Raw genomic sequence first — 19455 nt, 5'->3', positions numbered from 1 at the left:
TTGCTTAAACATGATCACCATAATTCTCTACTCTACTTCACCCACTCAACCTCTTCCACCCCGTCCATGAGCAAAAATAATTTTAACTACAGTAAAAAGCGTTCTACAAATACGCATTAACTTGTACTAGTCTGTGTTCAGCGCTAGCGATGGGGGGGGGGGGAGAAAGGAGAGGTCACACTTAAGCCAATGGCATTTATGCAAGTGAATTTCTTCTGAAAACCCTGTCGCAATAAATTACTTAACCCATTTGATGTCTGAGCATAACAAAGGGGTAAACACACACAACATACAAATTCTGCAAATAAAACACAACAATTCCATATGTGTAATATTTTGGGTCTTAAGTAGCGAACTAGTCATGGGATATCTTTTGGGATGACTCTGTAAGACACGGGTGTTCAGACTTTAGTTACCTAGGATATACTTTTGCCAGCCTCTGCCTAATGCGCTCTACCATCACTGCACACCAATATAGTTTCTTTATTAATGCCAAATACATTGTGGAATATTTTGTTATTACATTTATTAAACAGTTGCAGATGCTTCATGGGACGTTGGGGGCAAGAAACACAGGTATTTGGGCAGGTGTCTGGGTGCACCGCTTGGCATTGCTAGTACAATCACACGGGCATCAGGTGGGGGATCGACGACTTAGAGTTGGGTAACACGGGGTTTAGTCACAGGAGGGACACAAAGCTAGAGGAGTATTGGAGGCACTAAGGAAGCTTAGAGTAGCAATGGATGCATGAGGGAGACATGGATACAGGAGGCGGAAAAGGTTTTTTTTTTTTAAAGCAGCGGATGTAGGGGGATAGTGGCCAGGGGGTGATGGAGGGGAGGAGAGAAAGGAGGCAGGGGGTACAGGAGGAGAAAGAGGGGGCACCAGGAGGGGTAGAGGAAGTATCTGATGGGCCAGGTGGAGACTGATTAAATATCTGTAGCTGCAATTAATAATCTCCCTGCTGGACTCTTCAACCAGATACAGGCTTTCTATTTGGTCCTATTTAGACCGGGTTTAAGGCCCTGTGACAGGGTCTTTGACGCCAGCCTCCAGTAAGAAATCCGAACATTGTCCACTTCCTCTCTCAAGCCAAAACGCCACCAAGAAAGCACAAGATTTTGGTTTTTGACCGAAGCCTACTAACCCAGGTCGTTTGCTCTCGGGGAGACACGGCGTCTAACCGTGTACGAAAACGTGCAACAAACCCAAACATCCAAAATAAGTGCTGTGCGCTGTGACAATTACAGTGCTGCAAGAGCGTGCATAAGCACCCCAACCAAGATTGCCTACGTGGGTTAAAAAATAAAATAAAAAAAACTAGCTAAAGGGCCCGGGGTGCGACAATGTGAGGGGAACCGTCCTATGTGCCGGTTGTGCTGCTGCTCCGGGTTATCATTCCCCTGGACCAGCTGTCCACGGCTGGCACCCTACTGAGTCGTTATCCATCATTTTCTCCAGTCTGGTTCATGTCCCCTGGCAGTTTTATGACATGTTGGTCATATTTCTCTAATAAGGACTTTCACTCAGAGATCGTAAAAGTTATGTACAGGAAGGCCCCGCGATCTGCCGATACGGCGGTACCGAGAAGGGGGCCGCCATGTCTGCGCATGTGCAGAATGGGGGTATTTGCCGAGGTTGCGCATGCGCAGCACGGTGCATTGCAAGGTCTGCGCATGCGCACATAACGAAAATCTCCAGTTCCGCTTTCTGGTGATTTTCGCTTTACGGCGGGTCCTCAGAACGGAACCCGCCGTATTATATTTCTGTGTCCACTGGAGAACTAATTATTATTCTCATCTGTGCATTCAATTAGGCAATATAACAATTACAAAACATTACATTGACATATGTTGAACAATGTGTCTCCCAGTCAGGAGCCCTAGGCAAAATCCATTTCTGTAAAGCAGGCGTAGAGCAAGGCTCTTCAACTATTTCTCCATATGGGCTGGATCAGATAAGATTGAGTACAAGGGCCCCAAGCTTATTGCAATGTAATGTTATATACACACAAAGGCTTTATATAAACCATTGTATTTCAGTATCTTGCAAACATTTATAACATCTGTACCATGAATATTTATATTACCTTAAAGAGGCACTCAAGGTGACACTGCTTTAAAAAAAATTTTTTTTTTTAAATAGGTTTGTAGCAGGGGGTCTCTGAAGCTGAACAGCGATGATTTCAGCTCCAGGGACCATCTGCTTCCCGAGGTACCTCCGTAGGGGCCCAAGCTGGGCTCACAATATAGATTTAAAAGACTTCCGTCCTGCGGGCCAGCAGGAAGCAGCATCCCTTGTGTCATCCCTTTTTGTCTTCCTATTGGGCCACGTGACACTGAGCTTTAAACTACAGAGATACCGGCGGCACCCCTGGTGCTGAAATGAACACGAGTCAGCTCCGAAGACCCCCTGCTTCATTAATAAAAAAAAAAAAAAACAGTGTTGCCTGGATTACCTCTAACATACAAGTGAGTTTCAGTGAAAAATGTCACTTGTCTGCCTGAGCAACTAGTATGAAATTAGCAGAAGCCGAGTCCAAAGTCCGCATCAAGGCCCTTCGCGGGCTCCATTTGGCCAACGGGCCACCAGTTGAAGAGCCCTGGATTATAGCATAGCTCTTTAGATGCCACCTTATTAATACACACACACTAAATATTAAATGTAGGTCACACCATAAACCCGATTAACCACTTTAGTTCCAGAGGGGTCAGTATTTCTATCCCCTCTATCACAGAACAGGTTTAAGCAGATTGTGGACGAGTTATTGTTTGTAATATTGTTCAGTTAAATCATCACTATTCCACAGTTGTTTTTTTGTTTTTCCTTTATGCCTTTCTCCTTTATAGAAGTTGGCATGCGATGGAGCACATTTTACCCCAATCGCAGGGCCCTATTGTTTATCATAATCTTCATTAACCACAAAATAATTCACAAGAAAAAAAAAATTCTATCAGTTTTAGAACAAACGTATTATTTGTTCTGAACTCAATGTGATGAGAAAACTATGCACTGCTGACAAACCAATCTTATGGATGATGATGCTGGTGGTATATAAGGATTCTGACTACCTAGAAATCAGGTAAGATTATAGGGTTTCAAGACTGCATAAACATACATACAAGCTGGTTCAAATAAAGATCCAGTCCCCAACATAGGTCTCCTTAGAGGTGTTCTTTCCTTAATTAGTTCCCATGAGGGTGTGATACATACATTTGGATGACTGAGGAGAATGACCGTTTCTGACTCTTAAAGCTGCAGTTCAGTCTTTTTTTTTTTGCATTTATTTTTTTACTTCAATAGTTTCATGTGGGCAATCTCTAATTAGCTAAAGAACAGTATAGCTGCAGGTCAATTCGTTTTCCATGTATTGATAGGTCGAAATTTGGTGACATTAAAAGCTGGCATTTGTTTATAATCTGCTTGACTGGCAGTGGAAGCTCGTGAATATTCATGAGCAATCCTGCACAGACAAGTGCTAGAGGGAGGGCAGGGCTGACAAAGGAGTGTGCCAGGGCTTGTGACAGGACATGAAGGGGCAGTGCCTTAGCAAATGGCTGTTAAAATAGAATACAAGAAAATTGGTCTTTCAAAGTTGTTTTTTTAAAAACAGAAAATGCTTACTTACTTACTACAGAACTGATTTATTAAAAAAAAACACATGCAGGATATTGACTGAACTGCAGCTTTAAGCACCTCAAAGATTTACTGGAAACCGTGTAGTAAAGGTACTATTGTGCTTGAACGGCTTACGTCTGTCTTCTTTTACTGACTAGCTAAACAGCCTACATTGTTTTGTTTACATTTTACAGTAATTGATCTGTTACTTGTATTTTCTATTATTTTATATTACTAAATGTGGTAAAGAGAAACCATGTTTCTCTCCGGTCTGTTTAAATGTATGTTACTGTTTCATATCTATCAATTGATGAGTGGGCATTATGCTAATGGTTGGTATAGTCTGTTAGTGTATTGTTTGTACTAGTCAGGGTTTCTACTTTGTATGTGTAGGGTTTTTAATGTGGTTAAAGTTGGCTCTACACAATCTCCCCACGTATATTTTTTATACACTTGATAAATCACTTATCACAGTAATCTAGCACCGTAAGATTAACACAGCTGTCAGCTGTGACATACTTCTCCAAACCCCAGGGGAGCGATGGTGGATGCCATATAAAAGAGAAAAAAAATCTACATCGTGCAATAATGCTATACACAGTGAAGAACTAAATAAGGAAGCTCCAAATTTCTTACTCACAATAGAGTAGAAATATAGAAGCAATGATCCAGCCAGTGGTAGTGATGTTCCTGGATGGTGTATGGTAGTACAGTCAGCAGTCTGGGACAAAGAGAGACAAAACCATAGTGCAGGTAACATACAATATTTATAAAACATACAAAACTCACAAATGGAGGAATACAATGGGCAGGATAAGTATATGTGGTGGTTATCAGGTATGTTGCGATCTCACCGCTCCACCGCTATGTCACCCACGCCATCAACCTTGTTCGCATCCGTCTAGTTCCTTGCATCACTTCTGGTCACGTGAACTTCACTCTCCGTGGATGCCAGGGATTACCTCCGAAATGCCTCTCAAAAGATCCGCCGCAAGCCACGCTCTACGCGTTTCGCCGTACACTGATGATGGCCAGTGGGATGCCTTAGGCTGTGCCTATAGTGCTGTCGATGGCGACACGACAGATGACGTCACCCGTCGCCACCGGCGAAAGTTATGTTTCGCTGGGCGGCGGTGGCGTGGGATTCCGGCAATTTGATTTGTTCAAGGGCCGTCACGTGACGATTTTGTCCGGTGGTCTGTGTTTTCATGTCCCCAGGAATCTGGTACGATTCCTAGGTACATTTTCGGGGTAGCCAGCAACTCTGGTCCCCTTCTACCCAAACACACCCTGACATTTTAACCGTAAAATCCCCCCTGAAACTCTCACCCTGCGAATCTCCACTGGTTGGCACTCCTGGAACAGTAAAACACAGAAATCTTTTACACTACAGTTCACATGTCATCACTGGGTTGACGAGCTGACACTTCAAACTCCCCAATATGGCTCAGGGTCACCCAGCCGGGCATAATACCGTTATTATTAGCCTGGGTACCCCCTCACCGTCACAGTGCTAATAAGTAAAGGATTCACTTTCACTGATTTTTCTAAGTTTATCTTGTAATTCCAAGATTTTCAAGTCTATTAATTGAGGAAAAGCTGCTCGGTGTTTGATATAAGGAACAGCATACAGTACATATCTTCAAATGCAGGGTCTTTTAGTTCCTTAGTTCCTTTCTCCCATGTTTTAGAAATTGGTCTAACGTAGGGTAACCAGACGTCCAGGGTAAGGTGGTAGAGAGAGAGACTGGGGGAGAAGAGAGAAAGAGACACTGTGGGAGGGGAGAGAGACACTGGGGGAGAAGAGAGAGAGTTACTGGGGGAGAGGAGAGAGAATTAATAATACATCATAAATAGGGAAGCTTTTAAACAAATATAATTTATTTTTCAGTGATGTAACTTGTTTTATAAATAATTTTTGAATGTGAGACGGTTTTTACTTTTGAAATCTGGTCACCATATGAATAGGGGTGATGAGAGAGAGAGAGAGAGAGAGGAGTGGGGGAGGAGAGGGGTGTAGGGGAGAGAGACAGGGGTGTAGGGGAGAGAGACAGAGGTGCGGGAGAGAAGCAGGGGAGGGGGAAGGGGTGAGGGAGACAAGAGGGTTTGGGGAGAGGAGTGAGAGGGATGGAAGAGAAAGAGGTGGGAGGGGGAAGGGATAAAGGGTTGGGGGATAGAGAAGGGGGTGGTTGCTGTTTACTCAAGAGCTTTACAGATCTGACTTCCTCCAATTTCATTAACCTGTGTAAGCCAATGCCACATCATTGTATGCATGTTACTCCTGGAGCATTAAATCTCTCGGTTAACTGCTGACCTTCGCTCCAATACTCTGTGTACCAGACACGTGTTACCTGCAACTTGTTCCCACATCATTACAACATAAATCAATACAGGAAAACATGCGCTCTGCACTATTTTTATGGCATACAGTATACATGCTGTTAAACCTCTCCTAGTTCTAGCGACACGTCTTTAGTTTTCTTTTAAAAGGCGTTTAATAAATATTTCTCTAACTCGTGTGCTGTGCAGATGCAGATCCTTGCAAAGCACATTCTGCCCAAATATTGTATAGGATCAATAAGAGTTAAGAGATCGATCCTTTCAGTGCATTTTAAATGCTGAATTATTGTAGCTGTGCCTGTGTCCCTTTGGGTCACGCACAGGTCAGTGTGCAGATCTGTGTAGCTTCAAAACAAATAACTGGCGTATCCGCATGAGTGGGTCCTTTCCCCTCACTTCTAGGGCTAAAACATAAAAGGCACAATTCAAATCCCACAATTTGCAACAGGGGTCTCAAACCCTGACCAAGTGTGCACTGCAAACATCAACCATACAGGAATTTGTCAAAGGTACGGTCACATAGATAGATGCACAAAATCCAGAACTTTAATAATATAGAGGAGAACCAAAAAATAGCGATCCTCCTGGGAGAAGATGAAACCACAGCAGAACTGGCTGCACACTATATCAGCACCTGCCACAAGCTGAGAGACGTCCACTAACCCCCACATCCCTGTGCGAAACTGTTACCCATATACCCTGCAATCATTATACCCTACCCCCTAGTATTCGTGTAATTATTGTCCCCCACCCCTTACTATTCACGCTTTGGCAATACTGAAATGTTCTTTCGTCATGCCAATAAAGCTGATTTGATTTGATTTAGATTACCGCTTCGGGGTAAGGTCTCCTTTAGCATTATGTTGCTATTTACCTGTTGCATTTATTCCCATTGTTTGTAACGTATTGTAATGCTGTGAAGTGCTGCATACATTGTTGGCTCTACATAAATAAAATGATATATACATACACACACACACGCCAGTTTTGAACGATCAAGCAGTGATAAACAATGACAGTGCATACAAAAAAAAATGCATTGCAGCTTCTGCAAGCAGATGGGCAACTGAGATGTAAAGGGGCCCGCCATTAACCCCTTCCCCTCCCTAGTCCTCCAGCTGTGCAGAGGGTATAAAGAGCCCTGGCCTTGGATGCAGCATGAGGTGTGAGGTGATAATATTGCAGTTCTTGGAGGGCCGCCAGTTGAATGCATCACTGCTTCCTTCCTACAGGATGAAAGCATTCAGTGCTGATCAATCATAGCTCCTTCCGTGTGTGTGTCTCTCTGGCTCCTCCTCTAGTAGGAGGGAGAGGACGGGGGAGCTGCAGCTCTGCAGTGTGGATGTGGGAGCCCGGGGTGTGCACACGGCTGTGCTGGAATGAAGGTGTTGCGTGCTTAGGCTGAGCTTTGCTTGGAGTTTAGCTGCTGGGTCTCTTTGCTACACTTGGGGATTAGATGAGAGGCAGGTTGATTGGTAGTAGGGATGGATAGCTGGGTAGCTGCATTGTTGTATTAAAGCAGTGTGAAATTGTGCCTCCCTGCTGGGTATTGTATGTGGATGGGCTGGCTCTGAATGACTGGTACACATGTGGGGCTGGTGGTGGGCAGCACACTTCCTGGGGTAGTCACAAAGTTGCTGTGGGTAAGCACAGTGTGCTATGCTGTGCCAGTGGGTAGCTGCATTGCTAGTGGGGTGATAACATAGGTGGACAGTTGTAGTTCCTCTGCAGGTGTTTTGGGTGCTGGCAAAGTGCCAGAGCCCTACAGCGCCCAAGTCAGTTTAACTGGATATACTTGTTACACTGTCGCTGTGCCACTGGGTAGGTGTAGTTGTACGCTGGGCATAATTGAGCTGTGACCGCTCTGTGAGGCGTCCCTGCACCTAGCTCTGATGGCAGCTCCCACGCTCCTTGGTGTCCCATTGCTGTCCTTTCTTGTTGTGCTGGTTGCCTACTGGTACCGGGAGGTAGATGAGCAAAGCCTGCAGAGCCGGCTGAACACTGTGCTGTCATCGCTGCTGCGGGCTGAACAGAAAGTTGGACTGGACGTTGAGCGGCCGCCGAGAGTCGCAATTGGTAAGTTTCCCATTCATTATGTGGTACGTGTACATGGGGTTGTAACTGACCTTAATTTACAGAGGGGCATCGGCCTCCATCTCCCATCGCACAGTATTAATTAGTAAGCAGGGCCGGCTTGATGGCGGTGCAGTCGGTGCCATCGCACGAGTCCCGCAGTTACAGAGACCCCGCGCTCTTACCCGCAACAATTAAACTGATTGCCGATGGAGCGCGTGGGGGCCTCTAAGGCCGCACTTATAGTCCTGGAAAACGGTGATGTCATCCGTCGCCGTTGTAGCAGTGTTTTTTGCCTATAGTGTAGGAGACGAGACAGCGACCGGGGGACGTGGCTGTGAGCGGTTCGCCCTCATTGGCTGGACCGCTGACGTCATGCGGCGGTCGCCGAAAAAAATCAATTTTCATTGACTTCAGGGATTTCGGTCGGGCCTGCTATAGGCGCACGCGACGGATTAAATAAACTTGTTTTGATGTGACGCTCAATCGCCGAAGCCAGGACTATAAGAGCGGCCTAACTCTCTTACCTTCTCCTTCGCTATCTCTTCCTGCAGTGTCCATCATAGTGGCGCTGCAACGTTAAATGGTGTCACTTTGCCATGACAAGGGGACATCATGTGACGTTGTGACGTCATGCAGCGTCCAAGTTGTTAGGACAACTGGATCCCACAAGTGGTGCCGCATTGACAACGTGACACACGACGTCCTGTTGTCATGGCAACGGGGTGCCATGATGAGGGACACTGCAGGAAGACATCGCAAAGTAGAAGGTAAGAGGCCTGGCACCAGTTTCCTGTGCCGAGCCCCGCAATATTACCAGCCGGCCCTGCTGGTAGGTAACGATTGTGTGGGACCATGGTCTGGTAACCCCCCTCTACAAACATACTCCGTCCTGTGGTTTTTTTTATGTATTTTTGGTCAGGACTGGTGTTGGGAAATATACCGTTATGATAGTAACATCACGATGATGATGAAAAAAAAATTGTATTATTGCGATTGTACTGTCTGTCACCCATGGGAGTCATTGCCATTTTTGGGATAGTTGGTGACATGCAACGTTGGCGGATTTTAAAATATGCCACCTTTAGGCACTTACCTGTTGCCGCCCTTCTCCTTCAGCATCATTTGACCCCACGCTGTTCCATTGCCATGGCAATGCGATGCCGTGTGACAACGCATGACATAACAGTGCATAACCCTGCGCATGCGTGATCACTGCTTGCTGACCGCTCATGTGCATGTGCGGCCGGCAAGCACCAATCGGGCAATCCGCGAGTCAGGGTCGTACCTATTGAGATGTTTACCTCCTAATGCACATATCTAATACAATACATGGAGAGATACCTTTGAACACACCTGGGAAATAAGCTGACTTAAATATGCAAACAAACTAATTTAAATATGCAATAAATCCAAATGGGGCTTTTCGAACCTTGGCCAAAATGAAAATGGATGCAAATTTTTTCACATGCAACAATAAATGGCCAATTTTGCATGATTCACGATCTTGGGTGAAAATGTAGCACATCTCTAGACATATATATTTTAAAGTATAATTTCTTTAATTACAAGTTAAAGGTGCTTTTAATGTTAAAACTAAAAAACTTCCAAATTAGTTCTCTTTTTTTTTTTTAACATTAATTTAACGAGTGAATGTCGCCCCCCCCCCCTTTATAGAACATACATTTATTGCGATCATGATACATTTCTACTCGTTTATCGTGACACATTTTTGTTATTGCCCAATCCTAGTAAAGACCACAAACCAATGTGATCTTAACCTTTGTCTCCACAGGGAGAACTCTTTGTCATGTGATCTAATTGCAGAGGCTCCATCAGTTTAGAAACAGTGCATTAAAGTTCCTATAAAATTCCAGAATTTAAATATAATGACACTAGTATTTCTATGGAAGACATAAGGCTGCGTCCATAGAGAGGGGAGCTGCTCCTCCGCGCTGAGGCTAGTCTGCGCAATCAGGAGCGATTGCATGAACTAGCAGACGAGCCATTGTGCGGGAGGCGGGGCACTGACGTCACTGGGCCAATAGCCCGCGAAGCGTGGACGTCACGGCGCCGTGACGTTGACGCTGCTTCGCTCTGATTGGAGGTCTTCAGCCAATAGCGCGCTCAGACAGGTTCTGCTGTCGGCTGAAAATCCCTGCGCCTCAGCACGCCTGCGGACGCTTGCGGGAGCCCCCTCTCAAGACATCCTCATTGAAGATGACGGGGCTCATCGCGGAGCGTCCGCACGGCTCAGCGTGGAGTTTCCTTCTATGGACTCGGCCTAGCGTGTTGGTTTGAAGCACCCTTTCAGTGTCATTCAATATGCTGTGAAACTGTCTCGGCTCCAATGGAGCGACTGGGGCTAATAATTGAAAATACATTAAAATAATTTTGGGAACATTGTCTTGATAGATGAAATCCCAAAGTTGTGTTTACTGTATGTCCTTAAGGTTTGTTTTATATTCTCTATTTTTTATTTCTCTATTGGTGTTTAATGTTTTGGTAGTAAATGTGATTTCCCTTGCTTATATATTTTTTAGCAATTAGACGCTGGCTTAGGGCAGTACATATAAAGAATAAGAAAAAGGAGACCATTCTGGTACTCCATTTACAGAATGGGACCTTTTTTGGTCGCGACCAAAGATCCGCCAGCGGCCGTCGCCACTACAACTCACCACCGGGTGGGTCAGCGCTGTACATTTCAACGCTCCGAAAATGAACTCGGGCCACCCACTGCTCCTAGTCCCGTGACCGCCGCTCCTACGTCACGCGGAAGACCGATGCTCCAAGTCTAATGCGCCATCTTTTAAACGGGGACATTTAAAGATGGCGTGTCGGAGTGGCGAACACAGGACTAGGAGAGTTCATTTTAGGAACGGTTAATTGTACAGTGGTGGCCTGCTCGGTGGTGAGTTGTAGTGGCGCCGGATCACCTGCAGCGCTTTGGTCGCGGCCAAAGTTCCTAGACCGCCCTATTTATTCATAATTTCTCTTGCATATAACTCCATGGAAAAACCCTTATCGGTATGTGAATATTGTTTATTACTGATGTGTGTGTTACAGCAAATAAAATACCACTTAAAATAAACTAGAAATGAATGGAGCTGAAATGTTTCTCGGCAATGGGAAGAAAGCCTCACAGAATCTTCAGTCGGGGCCTGTGTTAGGCCAGCTCCCCAGTGGCCGCTGCGGCGCACACGGTATGGCGTGCGTGCCACACCCCACAGCACAGCATTCTATAGGGCAGGCCCCAGTGGCACTGTGTGTGTGGGCGCAAAGTGCGATGAGGTGTACGCTGGCAGGGAAGACTGAGGCTTCGGCCCCAGTCTTCACTGTAACACGCGTGTCCAGCGGGGTGGCGGCACGTGGAAACGGCGTTCTGCGGTCTGTGGTGAGATGCAGGAGATTGTGGCGGTGGTTTTGCAGGGGTGTGGCCATGACCTCACGCGGCTGGTTCGCCCTCATTGGCTGAACCGCCGTGGGGCGTGGCCACCCCTCCGTCGCAAGTTGTAAATACAATTTTGTTGTCTTTGCAAAAAACTCGTCATAGAGTGCGGCTGCCAAATGCGCGCCAAGGTACATAGTGGGACCAGCCCCATTGAGGGGCGGTTCTGCTGCAGCATTTACTGGGGACCTAGCCTAAGAATTTTGTTTTCCCGTCCCGCGACGCGATCACGTGGTCGGCGGGCAGCCAATGGAAGGGCAGATATGCCCTGTCATGGCCGTGCCCCCTGTCTTGGCCACGCCCCTCCCCGGGCCTCCCATCGCTCCCTGCAGACCGCAGCTTTTATCTGTGCACGTGCAGCCAGGACGCAAGGCACGCGTGCAGCAGTCAACCCTGGGGCCGTAGCCATAGTTGCACATCACCCAGTTCTCTATCTGTGTTGGTTTTCAGTTTATTTGGTGCACACTATGCCAATGGCTGTAATGTCATTGTATGTTTAAACTTTCTAATTAATGGGAAGGTGTGTGCTTCGTTGTTAACATTCAGCACTGGTGTAGAGTTGTTTGTTAATCGGTGTGGTGTAAATACAGACTGGAATGGTTATGGACATAGCCTCCTTTTAATATTAGGTTAATATAACAGTGGCTGATATGTAATCAGAGCCTTTGCATCAAGCTATCGGAGTAGCTGTTTTGGCACCAAATGACCAATAAAGGGGCTCTTTTGATTTTTCATAGCAATGTCCGTTTTGTATGCAGTAATATCTTAGTACATTGAAACGATTTCACTCTTATTGCGGTAGGAAGCGGTTTAAAGATTGTTTTAACAGAGCTATGCAAGGGCAAATCCAGTTTTTTATTTTTTTTAAAAAAAAATTTTTGTCTGTCACTTATTTGCAGAGTACTGTCGTCTTTAGTGATGCAAACAATTTTGAATCCTGTCGCTGCATGGTGGTCAGTATCGTATATTATTTTTTTTACAAATGCTCCACACTGGGAATTTAAAATGGTGGTCAGAGCGCAGCATCATGCCTCTGGGCAGCTTAACATTTTGGGGCACAACACCGAAGAGCGTAGTTTTGATCACTTTTTTTACTCACCGTAACATTATTTGTGTCCGGTTGTAGCCACTACCAGCGTCACATGGCAAAGCCAGTAAACCATCCTCACACTTCTGAGACACAGAAGATTGGAAGGTTTGTGCTGATAAGCTGTGTAATATGGTTGGCATACGTTTTTCCTCATTTGCATGTCATTACCCAGAATCCCTGGCTGCAGTAGACGCATTCTATGCTAAGGCCTCGGATATAGTGGGCGCGCATGGCGTCACGTGAGCCTGTCGGCCGAGTGATCTGTGAAATGACATCCACAGCGATGCGGAGGCGTGGCCGTGATGTCACGAGGCTGGTTCGCTTTCATTGGCTGAACCCATCACGTGACAAAATCGAAATCTTTTGTCTCCTGAAAAATCTGCAGCGCTGTTGTGCTTGCTCGCGCACACTATGGCCGGCCCCATAGATCCCCTGCATTTTGTTAGAGCCGCACGCGCCATCGCTCGCACCGCGGCCTAAGAGATAATGAGGAAAGGCAGGGTTGTGAACCTGTCTGAGACATGAATGTGCTCATGAGTGTTATTTTTATTGGGTGTGTTCCCATTACCCGGATTGCATGTGTTGGATACTGTACCCAGAAGTCATCCAGATCCATATTGCATATTTATCGTCACTACTGTACGTCAGACATCACTTGTGAAAATATACAAATGGTGCCAAAAGCAACACACGGTGAGACATGCCCACGCTGTGTGGTTATGGAAGGGGAGATCGGTAGGAGGGGAAGTGACTGGGTTTGAGTGTGGGGGTGGGGTGGAGGGATGGATTTGTGGGGGATCGAACAGGGAGGGGATCTGTGTGGGTATGAATGGGGGAGGGAAGGGGGGGGGGGATCTGTGACAGGGAGGGGAATCTGGGTACGAACGGGGAGGGGGATCTGTGTGGGTATGAACGGGGAGGGGCATCTGTTGGGGTATGGATGGGGGGGGGATCTGCGGGGGTATGAACTGGGGAGAAGGGATCTGTGTGGGTATGAAGGGGGGGGATCTGTGGGTACGAACGGGGAAGGGAATCTGTGGGTACGAACAGGGAGGGGCATCTGTTGGGGTATGGATGGGGGGGATCTGCGGGGGTATGAACGGGGGAGAGGGGATCTGTGTGGGTATGAACGGGGGTGGAGGGGATCTGTGGAGGTATGAACGGGGGGGATCTGTGGGGGTATTAATGGGGGAGAGGGAAAAGTGGAGTGCGGATGTTTACATGGGCATATTGCAGTACTTTTTCTATTTTCGAGAAATTCTTGTGAAAAAAACATTATTTGCGGCGTCTCTTGGTAATGGTGCCCTTGTGATCTTTTAAAAGGTGCTATATAGCGCAACCCTGTCCACGTCAAGAAATGCTAGTACATCATTTCCTTTGTTAAATAGAGGGCACTTACTAAAGCATTACGGCTATTTAATTCAGAAGTTATCTTAGACAGGCCTTCAAAAGTGAAGCCTGTATTTGCAAAAGCTATTAAACAGGTTTTTTAAAAAATTGATTTCAGCATATATTGCAAACTTCTTTGCTTCCACTTGTAATATGTTGCAGGCTCCTCTATTGGTGAAGGGGTTAAACCACTCCCTCTGCTGGTGTTGAGGTTACACAAGGTCACCAGGGAATATACCTTCAGCAAAGCTTGTCTAATCTTCTCTTCATGTTGTGTGAGGATCCCCCGGAGGGATCTGGAAGAGCTACGAAACCCAGGCTCTAAGGACTGAGCTAGCAATTAAAGTGCATGGGCTATTTTAATTTGTCTCTTAAGAATTTTTTTGATTTAAGTGTTGTATGTCTTAATTCCAAGCGGGGGGGGGGGGGTTTAATTATATATCTATATATCTCCTTCAGTGAAGTGTGGTTGTTTATTTTTTATTTTTTTGAACATTGTACCTTGGCATCTTACATGGTTTGAAGAACCTGTCTGACAGGGCTTCGTGACGTGTGTGTGTGTGTGTGTGTACCCTCATGCTGTATGTATATATGTGTCTTTATTTATATAGCGCCATTAATGTGCATAGCGCTTCACAGTTGTAATACACGTGACAATCATACAAATAACAGAACATGGGAATAACTGCTTCAGACATAAAGTAACATTTTGGAAGAGGAGTCCCTGCTCCGAAGAGCTTACAATCTAATTGGTAGGAAGAACGTACAGAGTCAGTAGGAGGGCATTCAGGTAAATGCGTCTGCAGGGGGCTAAGCTTTATGTATCGTGTATAGTATTATCCACTGTGCTACTCATATGCTTCTTTAAGCAAGTGTGTCTTAAGGTGATCTGCAAGTCCTGTTTTAAAAGAATTACCCTCCTGGCTTGTACTACTGATCTCTCTTGGTATGTTTGTATATCAAAAGGTGGATTTTTTCCCCCTCTTAACTGTGTGCTGCTAATTGACCAACTGGAACAAGCTGATTTATTGGGGCGGGGGGAGGGTCATGTGACTGCTTTAGATGTATAAAACAAATATCCCCCCTGCCTTGGCAGAGTAGCATTGGCATCTTAAGAGTGATGCATTTAAAGTGATCATTTTAAGTGACAATATATAGTTAGACTATAGTGACAATATATAGTTAGACTATAGTTTGACTAGAGGTGACTGGTGACTGCATCTTTCTGCAAACTCTCTTACTCAAGGCAACAAAAAGTGAGCTTATATGACCACACTTTGATCCCATGCTTGTTAACCTGCATATTTTAACCCCCCACCCCTTTACAACTTATTTCACTGCAGCCTCTCCAAAACTGACTGCACAAAATACCTCCCACACCCACTCAGCCCAATGAAACCCTGAAACCCTGAATTGACTCTAGCATTGCAATGCAGCAAAACATTTGACTAGGAACAGGCACACCCCTGCTGTTTAGTCTGCACACACTCACTTTGCTCACAACAGCTCCATGCAGCACTGCCTACCTCTGGCTTAATGAACCTGCTATGTATCTTAACTTTTTTTCTTTCTCCTGGCCTCATGGAGATGTTACTCCCTCTATACACTACACACTCCTCCATCCTGGCCCACACCCAACATCACCATACACCCTGGACTACTCAAAAGCCTTGCACTATCTACTGAATGTTGGTGGAGAACTCTAAAAACCAGCATACTAACCACTTCTCACTCTAATGTCAAACACCACAAATTTACAACTTGCAAACAACTACCCAAATTTCTACTCATACTATTACTCTCTTTAGCAGATGATATTGAACCTAACCCAGGTCCTCCCATTTCAACTCTATCCCATGCCCCTGAGAATTCCACCTTTAAATTCCAAAAAGGGCTATCTGTCGCCCATATAAATATCTGGAGCCTGCTGCCCAAACTGGATGAACTTAGGGCATAGTGCCTTATGCATAAACCCAAAGCCATCATTCTTACAGAAACATGGCTAACCCCTAAAACCCCTGATGCAAATATCGCCATTCAGGGATACTCCATTTTTAGGAGAGATAGGTCAAAGAGAGGAGGAGGGGTGTTATTTTATATTGCAGACACATTACAATTTACACTGTTAAATTACCCCCCAAGCCCACCCTCTTTTGAAATTCTAGTTGGCAAAATCTGCCTCCCTTTTTCTAAGCCCATCTTGCTCGCTGGCATCTACCGCCCCCTTAAAGCCCCTCTACAATCCCTGACTGATATCACCCAGTTTCTTGGCTCCATTTCCTCTCTGAATGGGAAGAGTGAGCTGCTAGTTCTTGGGGATTTCAACTTCAATTGGCTTGACCCTAAAAACCACAAAATCCAGATACAACTCAAGTCACTTAACCTATCACAACTCATTTCCCAACCCACACGGACAAACCTGAAATCGCACAACCATTCCTTGCTAGACTGGATTCTCTCCTCAAACCCCAGCAGAATCCAATCCTCTGGCATCCTTCCTGACATTTTCAGTGACCTTGCAATAGTGTACTGTGTAAGGAAAATTAAACCGCCCCATTCAAGCCCTAAAGTTCTCCTCACTAGAACATTTAAAAACTTTAACCCACAACAGTTTCTGGATGACCTTACCAACTGCCCATGGCACAGAATTGATTTAATTCCCGACCCTGATTCTGCACTCGACTATTTCCAATCTGAGTTCTTAAAACTCTGCGATACCCATGCTCCACTACGCAAAATAAGGGTACAGGGGGCCCACCTTCCATGGGTTACAACTGACCTTATTGCACTCTACCGGCTCAGGGATACCTTGTGGAAAAGCTACAAAGTAACTGGCACTACCAAGGATCTCAATCACTACAGATGCCTGCGGAACATGTGCACAAGGCAAACGAGGCACGCAAAAGCACAATATTACTCTGACAATCTCCACCAAAATACATCAAACCCAGCTAACTTCTGGAAGGTTATCAACAATATATTCCAGCCTCCTAACCATCAACAACCAAGTAATATCACTAAGAGGGATATTACTCTGACAAACCCCACTGACATTGCAAATGCATTCAATGATTACTTTGTGGGGTGTGCCACTAACTTATTAGCGAAACGCAGTCCAAACCACAACCTGAATCTCATCCTGGGAGTACCCACATAGCCCCACCCCCTCCCAACACTGCCCACAATTTTCAATTTGGCCCAGTATCTGAAGAGGAGATTACACAAGCGCTCCTCAAACTAAAACTAAGCTGCCAATGCGGACCTGACTTACTACAATCTAGGTTCCTACGACTTGGTGCCCCAGCCATTGCCAAACCAATTGCTTCCATAGTCAACTCTATCCTGTCTCCAGGCCATATCCCTAAGACCTGGAAAACTGCCAGAGTTGTCCCAATCTTCAAAAGTGGGGACAAAAACACTGTCTCAAACTACAGGCCAATCTCACTTCTCCAATTCTATCCAAAGTCATGGAAAAATGTGTCCACTCCCAATTAAGCGATTACTATACCAAGACATATTCCCCTAGCCAATTCCAAACCGGCTTTCGTCCCAAACACTCCACCGTAACTACCCTGCTAAAAGTTTGCAATGAAATCCAGTGTGGAATGGAACGGGGACAACTCACTGGTGCAGTATTCCTAGATTTTGCAAAGGCTTTTGATACAGTTGATCATGCTATCCTACTTAACAAACTCCAGAGCTCTGGAATAGGGAAGCATGCTTTAAACTGGTTTCAGTCCTACCTATCAGGAAGATCCCAACATGTGTCCATCTCAGGCTCTAACTCCAACCCCCTGGATATCACCTGTGGTGTCCCGCAAGGCTCTGTTCTGGGGCCCCTACTCTTCTCAGTGTTCATTAATGATCTTCCCACAGCTTGTAAGGAAGCCTCAATACACATGTATGCAGATGACACAATCCTATATGCACACAGCCATAGCCTCCCTGACCTTCAACACATACTTCAGTCTGTCTTTTTGAGACTCGAAAACTGGATTTCCCAAAACAAACTGTTTTTAAACACTGACAAGACTGTAACAATGGTATTTGGGACCAAGACTACATTTTTAAACCTTCCAGCGACTGAGCTCCTGATTAGAACCAACGCTAACACCATCCTAACCCCTGTCACTAGTTTTAAATACCTGGGCTTATGGTTTGACTCCCACTTAACATTCGGAATGCACATTGATACCCTGACAACCAAGACCTATGCCAAATTAGGGGTACTTTACAGGAACAAATCCTCCCTAAGTCTCCTGGTCAGAAAGCGTATTGCACAGCAGATGCTAATGCCAATTATTGACTATGGAGACATAGTATATGGCTCGGCACCTCAAACCCACCTTGGCAAACTTGACACCCTCTACAATTCAATTTGTTGTTTTGTTCTCCAATGCAACTACAACACACATCACTGCGAAATGCTCAAAGAACTAGATTGGTCATCACTCGAGTCTAGGCGCAAAGTTCACCTTTCCTGTCTTGCCTTTAAATTCTTTATGGGCAAGCTACCCAGCTACCTGAACAAGCTCCTCACCCCTACCACATGCAGCACTTATCACCTGAGATCAGACTCCAAAAGACTGTTCATAGTCCCACGGCTCAACAAAGTATCCGGTTGTTCCTCCTTCTCTTACCGTGCACCCCAAAACTGGAACAACCTACCAGAGACTCACATCCACCACCGGTTTAAGTTCTTTCAAATCTAAGGCTGTCTCACATTTTAATCTGGTCTGTAACTGTTTCATACGCCCATAATATATATTATCTTTAACTGTGCACGCAATTGTATATAATGTATACCCTGCTCATTTATGTAACTTTATTTGTAAACATGTATTATTTGTGTTAACTCTGTGTCCAGGACATACTTGAAAACGAGAGGTAACTCTCAATGTATTACTTCCTGGTAAAATATTTTATTAGTAAATAAAATAAATAAAGGTGGATAGAGAGGGTGCTAGTTGGGTGTTGAGGGGAAGGGCATTCCAGAGGTGTGGGGCAGTCAGTGAGAGGTTTAAGGCGGGAGACGGCTTTAGAAACAAAGGGGGTAGAGAGAAGGCATCCTTGAGCAGAATGCAAGAATGCTTCAATAAAACAATAACCGTGTGAACAGGTTGCACATTTTTGTAACATTTACATCGTATATTTTCATTATTATTTGAAAAATTAATTTCTGTTTGAGGAAAACCTGTTTAAACCACTGTCTCATTTATCAGGAACAGTTAGCCTGAGGGCCACTCACAAGCCTTTGGGGGCCAGATCTGGCCTACGGAGTACAAGGGAGATTCACATAAAGAACACTATAATTAGATTACGAAATTCTGCGGAACCTTAACCTTCTCTAATAGCGCGTCTGAGAAGATGCATTGCAAAGAACGCCAACCCTCTCTAATAGCGCGTCTGAGAAGATGCATTGCAAAGAACGCCAACCCTCTCTAATAGCGCGTCTGAGAAGATGCATTGCAAAGAACGCCAACCCTCTCTAATAGC

The 19455-nt window shown here is 45.3% G+C and overlaps 1 protein-coding gene across 1 annotated transcript in view; it reads left to right on the top strand.

The window, feature by feature from the left end:
• Nucleotides 1-7250: 7250 nt before the first annotated feature.
• Nucleotides 7251-19455, top strand: part of LOC142493019 (ADP-dependent glucokinase-like) — a 41625-nt gene continuing 29420 nt past the window's right edge. The window contains exon 1 of the mRNA XM_075596404.1: nucleotides 7251-8035. Coding sequence (XP_075452519.1) covers nucleotides 7852-8035 — 184 coding nt within the window. The 5' untranslated portion in view covers nucleotides 7251-7851. The remainder of the gene's footprint in view (nucleotides 8036-19455) is intronic.

This window comes from Ascaphus truei, chromosome 4, assembly GCF_040206685.1.
Source record: "Ascaphus truei isolate aAscTru1 chromosome 4, aAscTru1.hap1, whole genome shotgun sequence".
Taxonomy (NCBI): Eukaryota; Metazoa; Chordata; class Amphibia; order Anura; family Ascaphidae; genus Ascaphus; species Ascaphus truei.
This window is presented reverse-complemented; position numbering and strand designations above follow the sequence as displayed.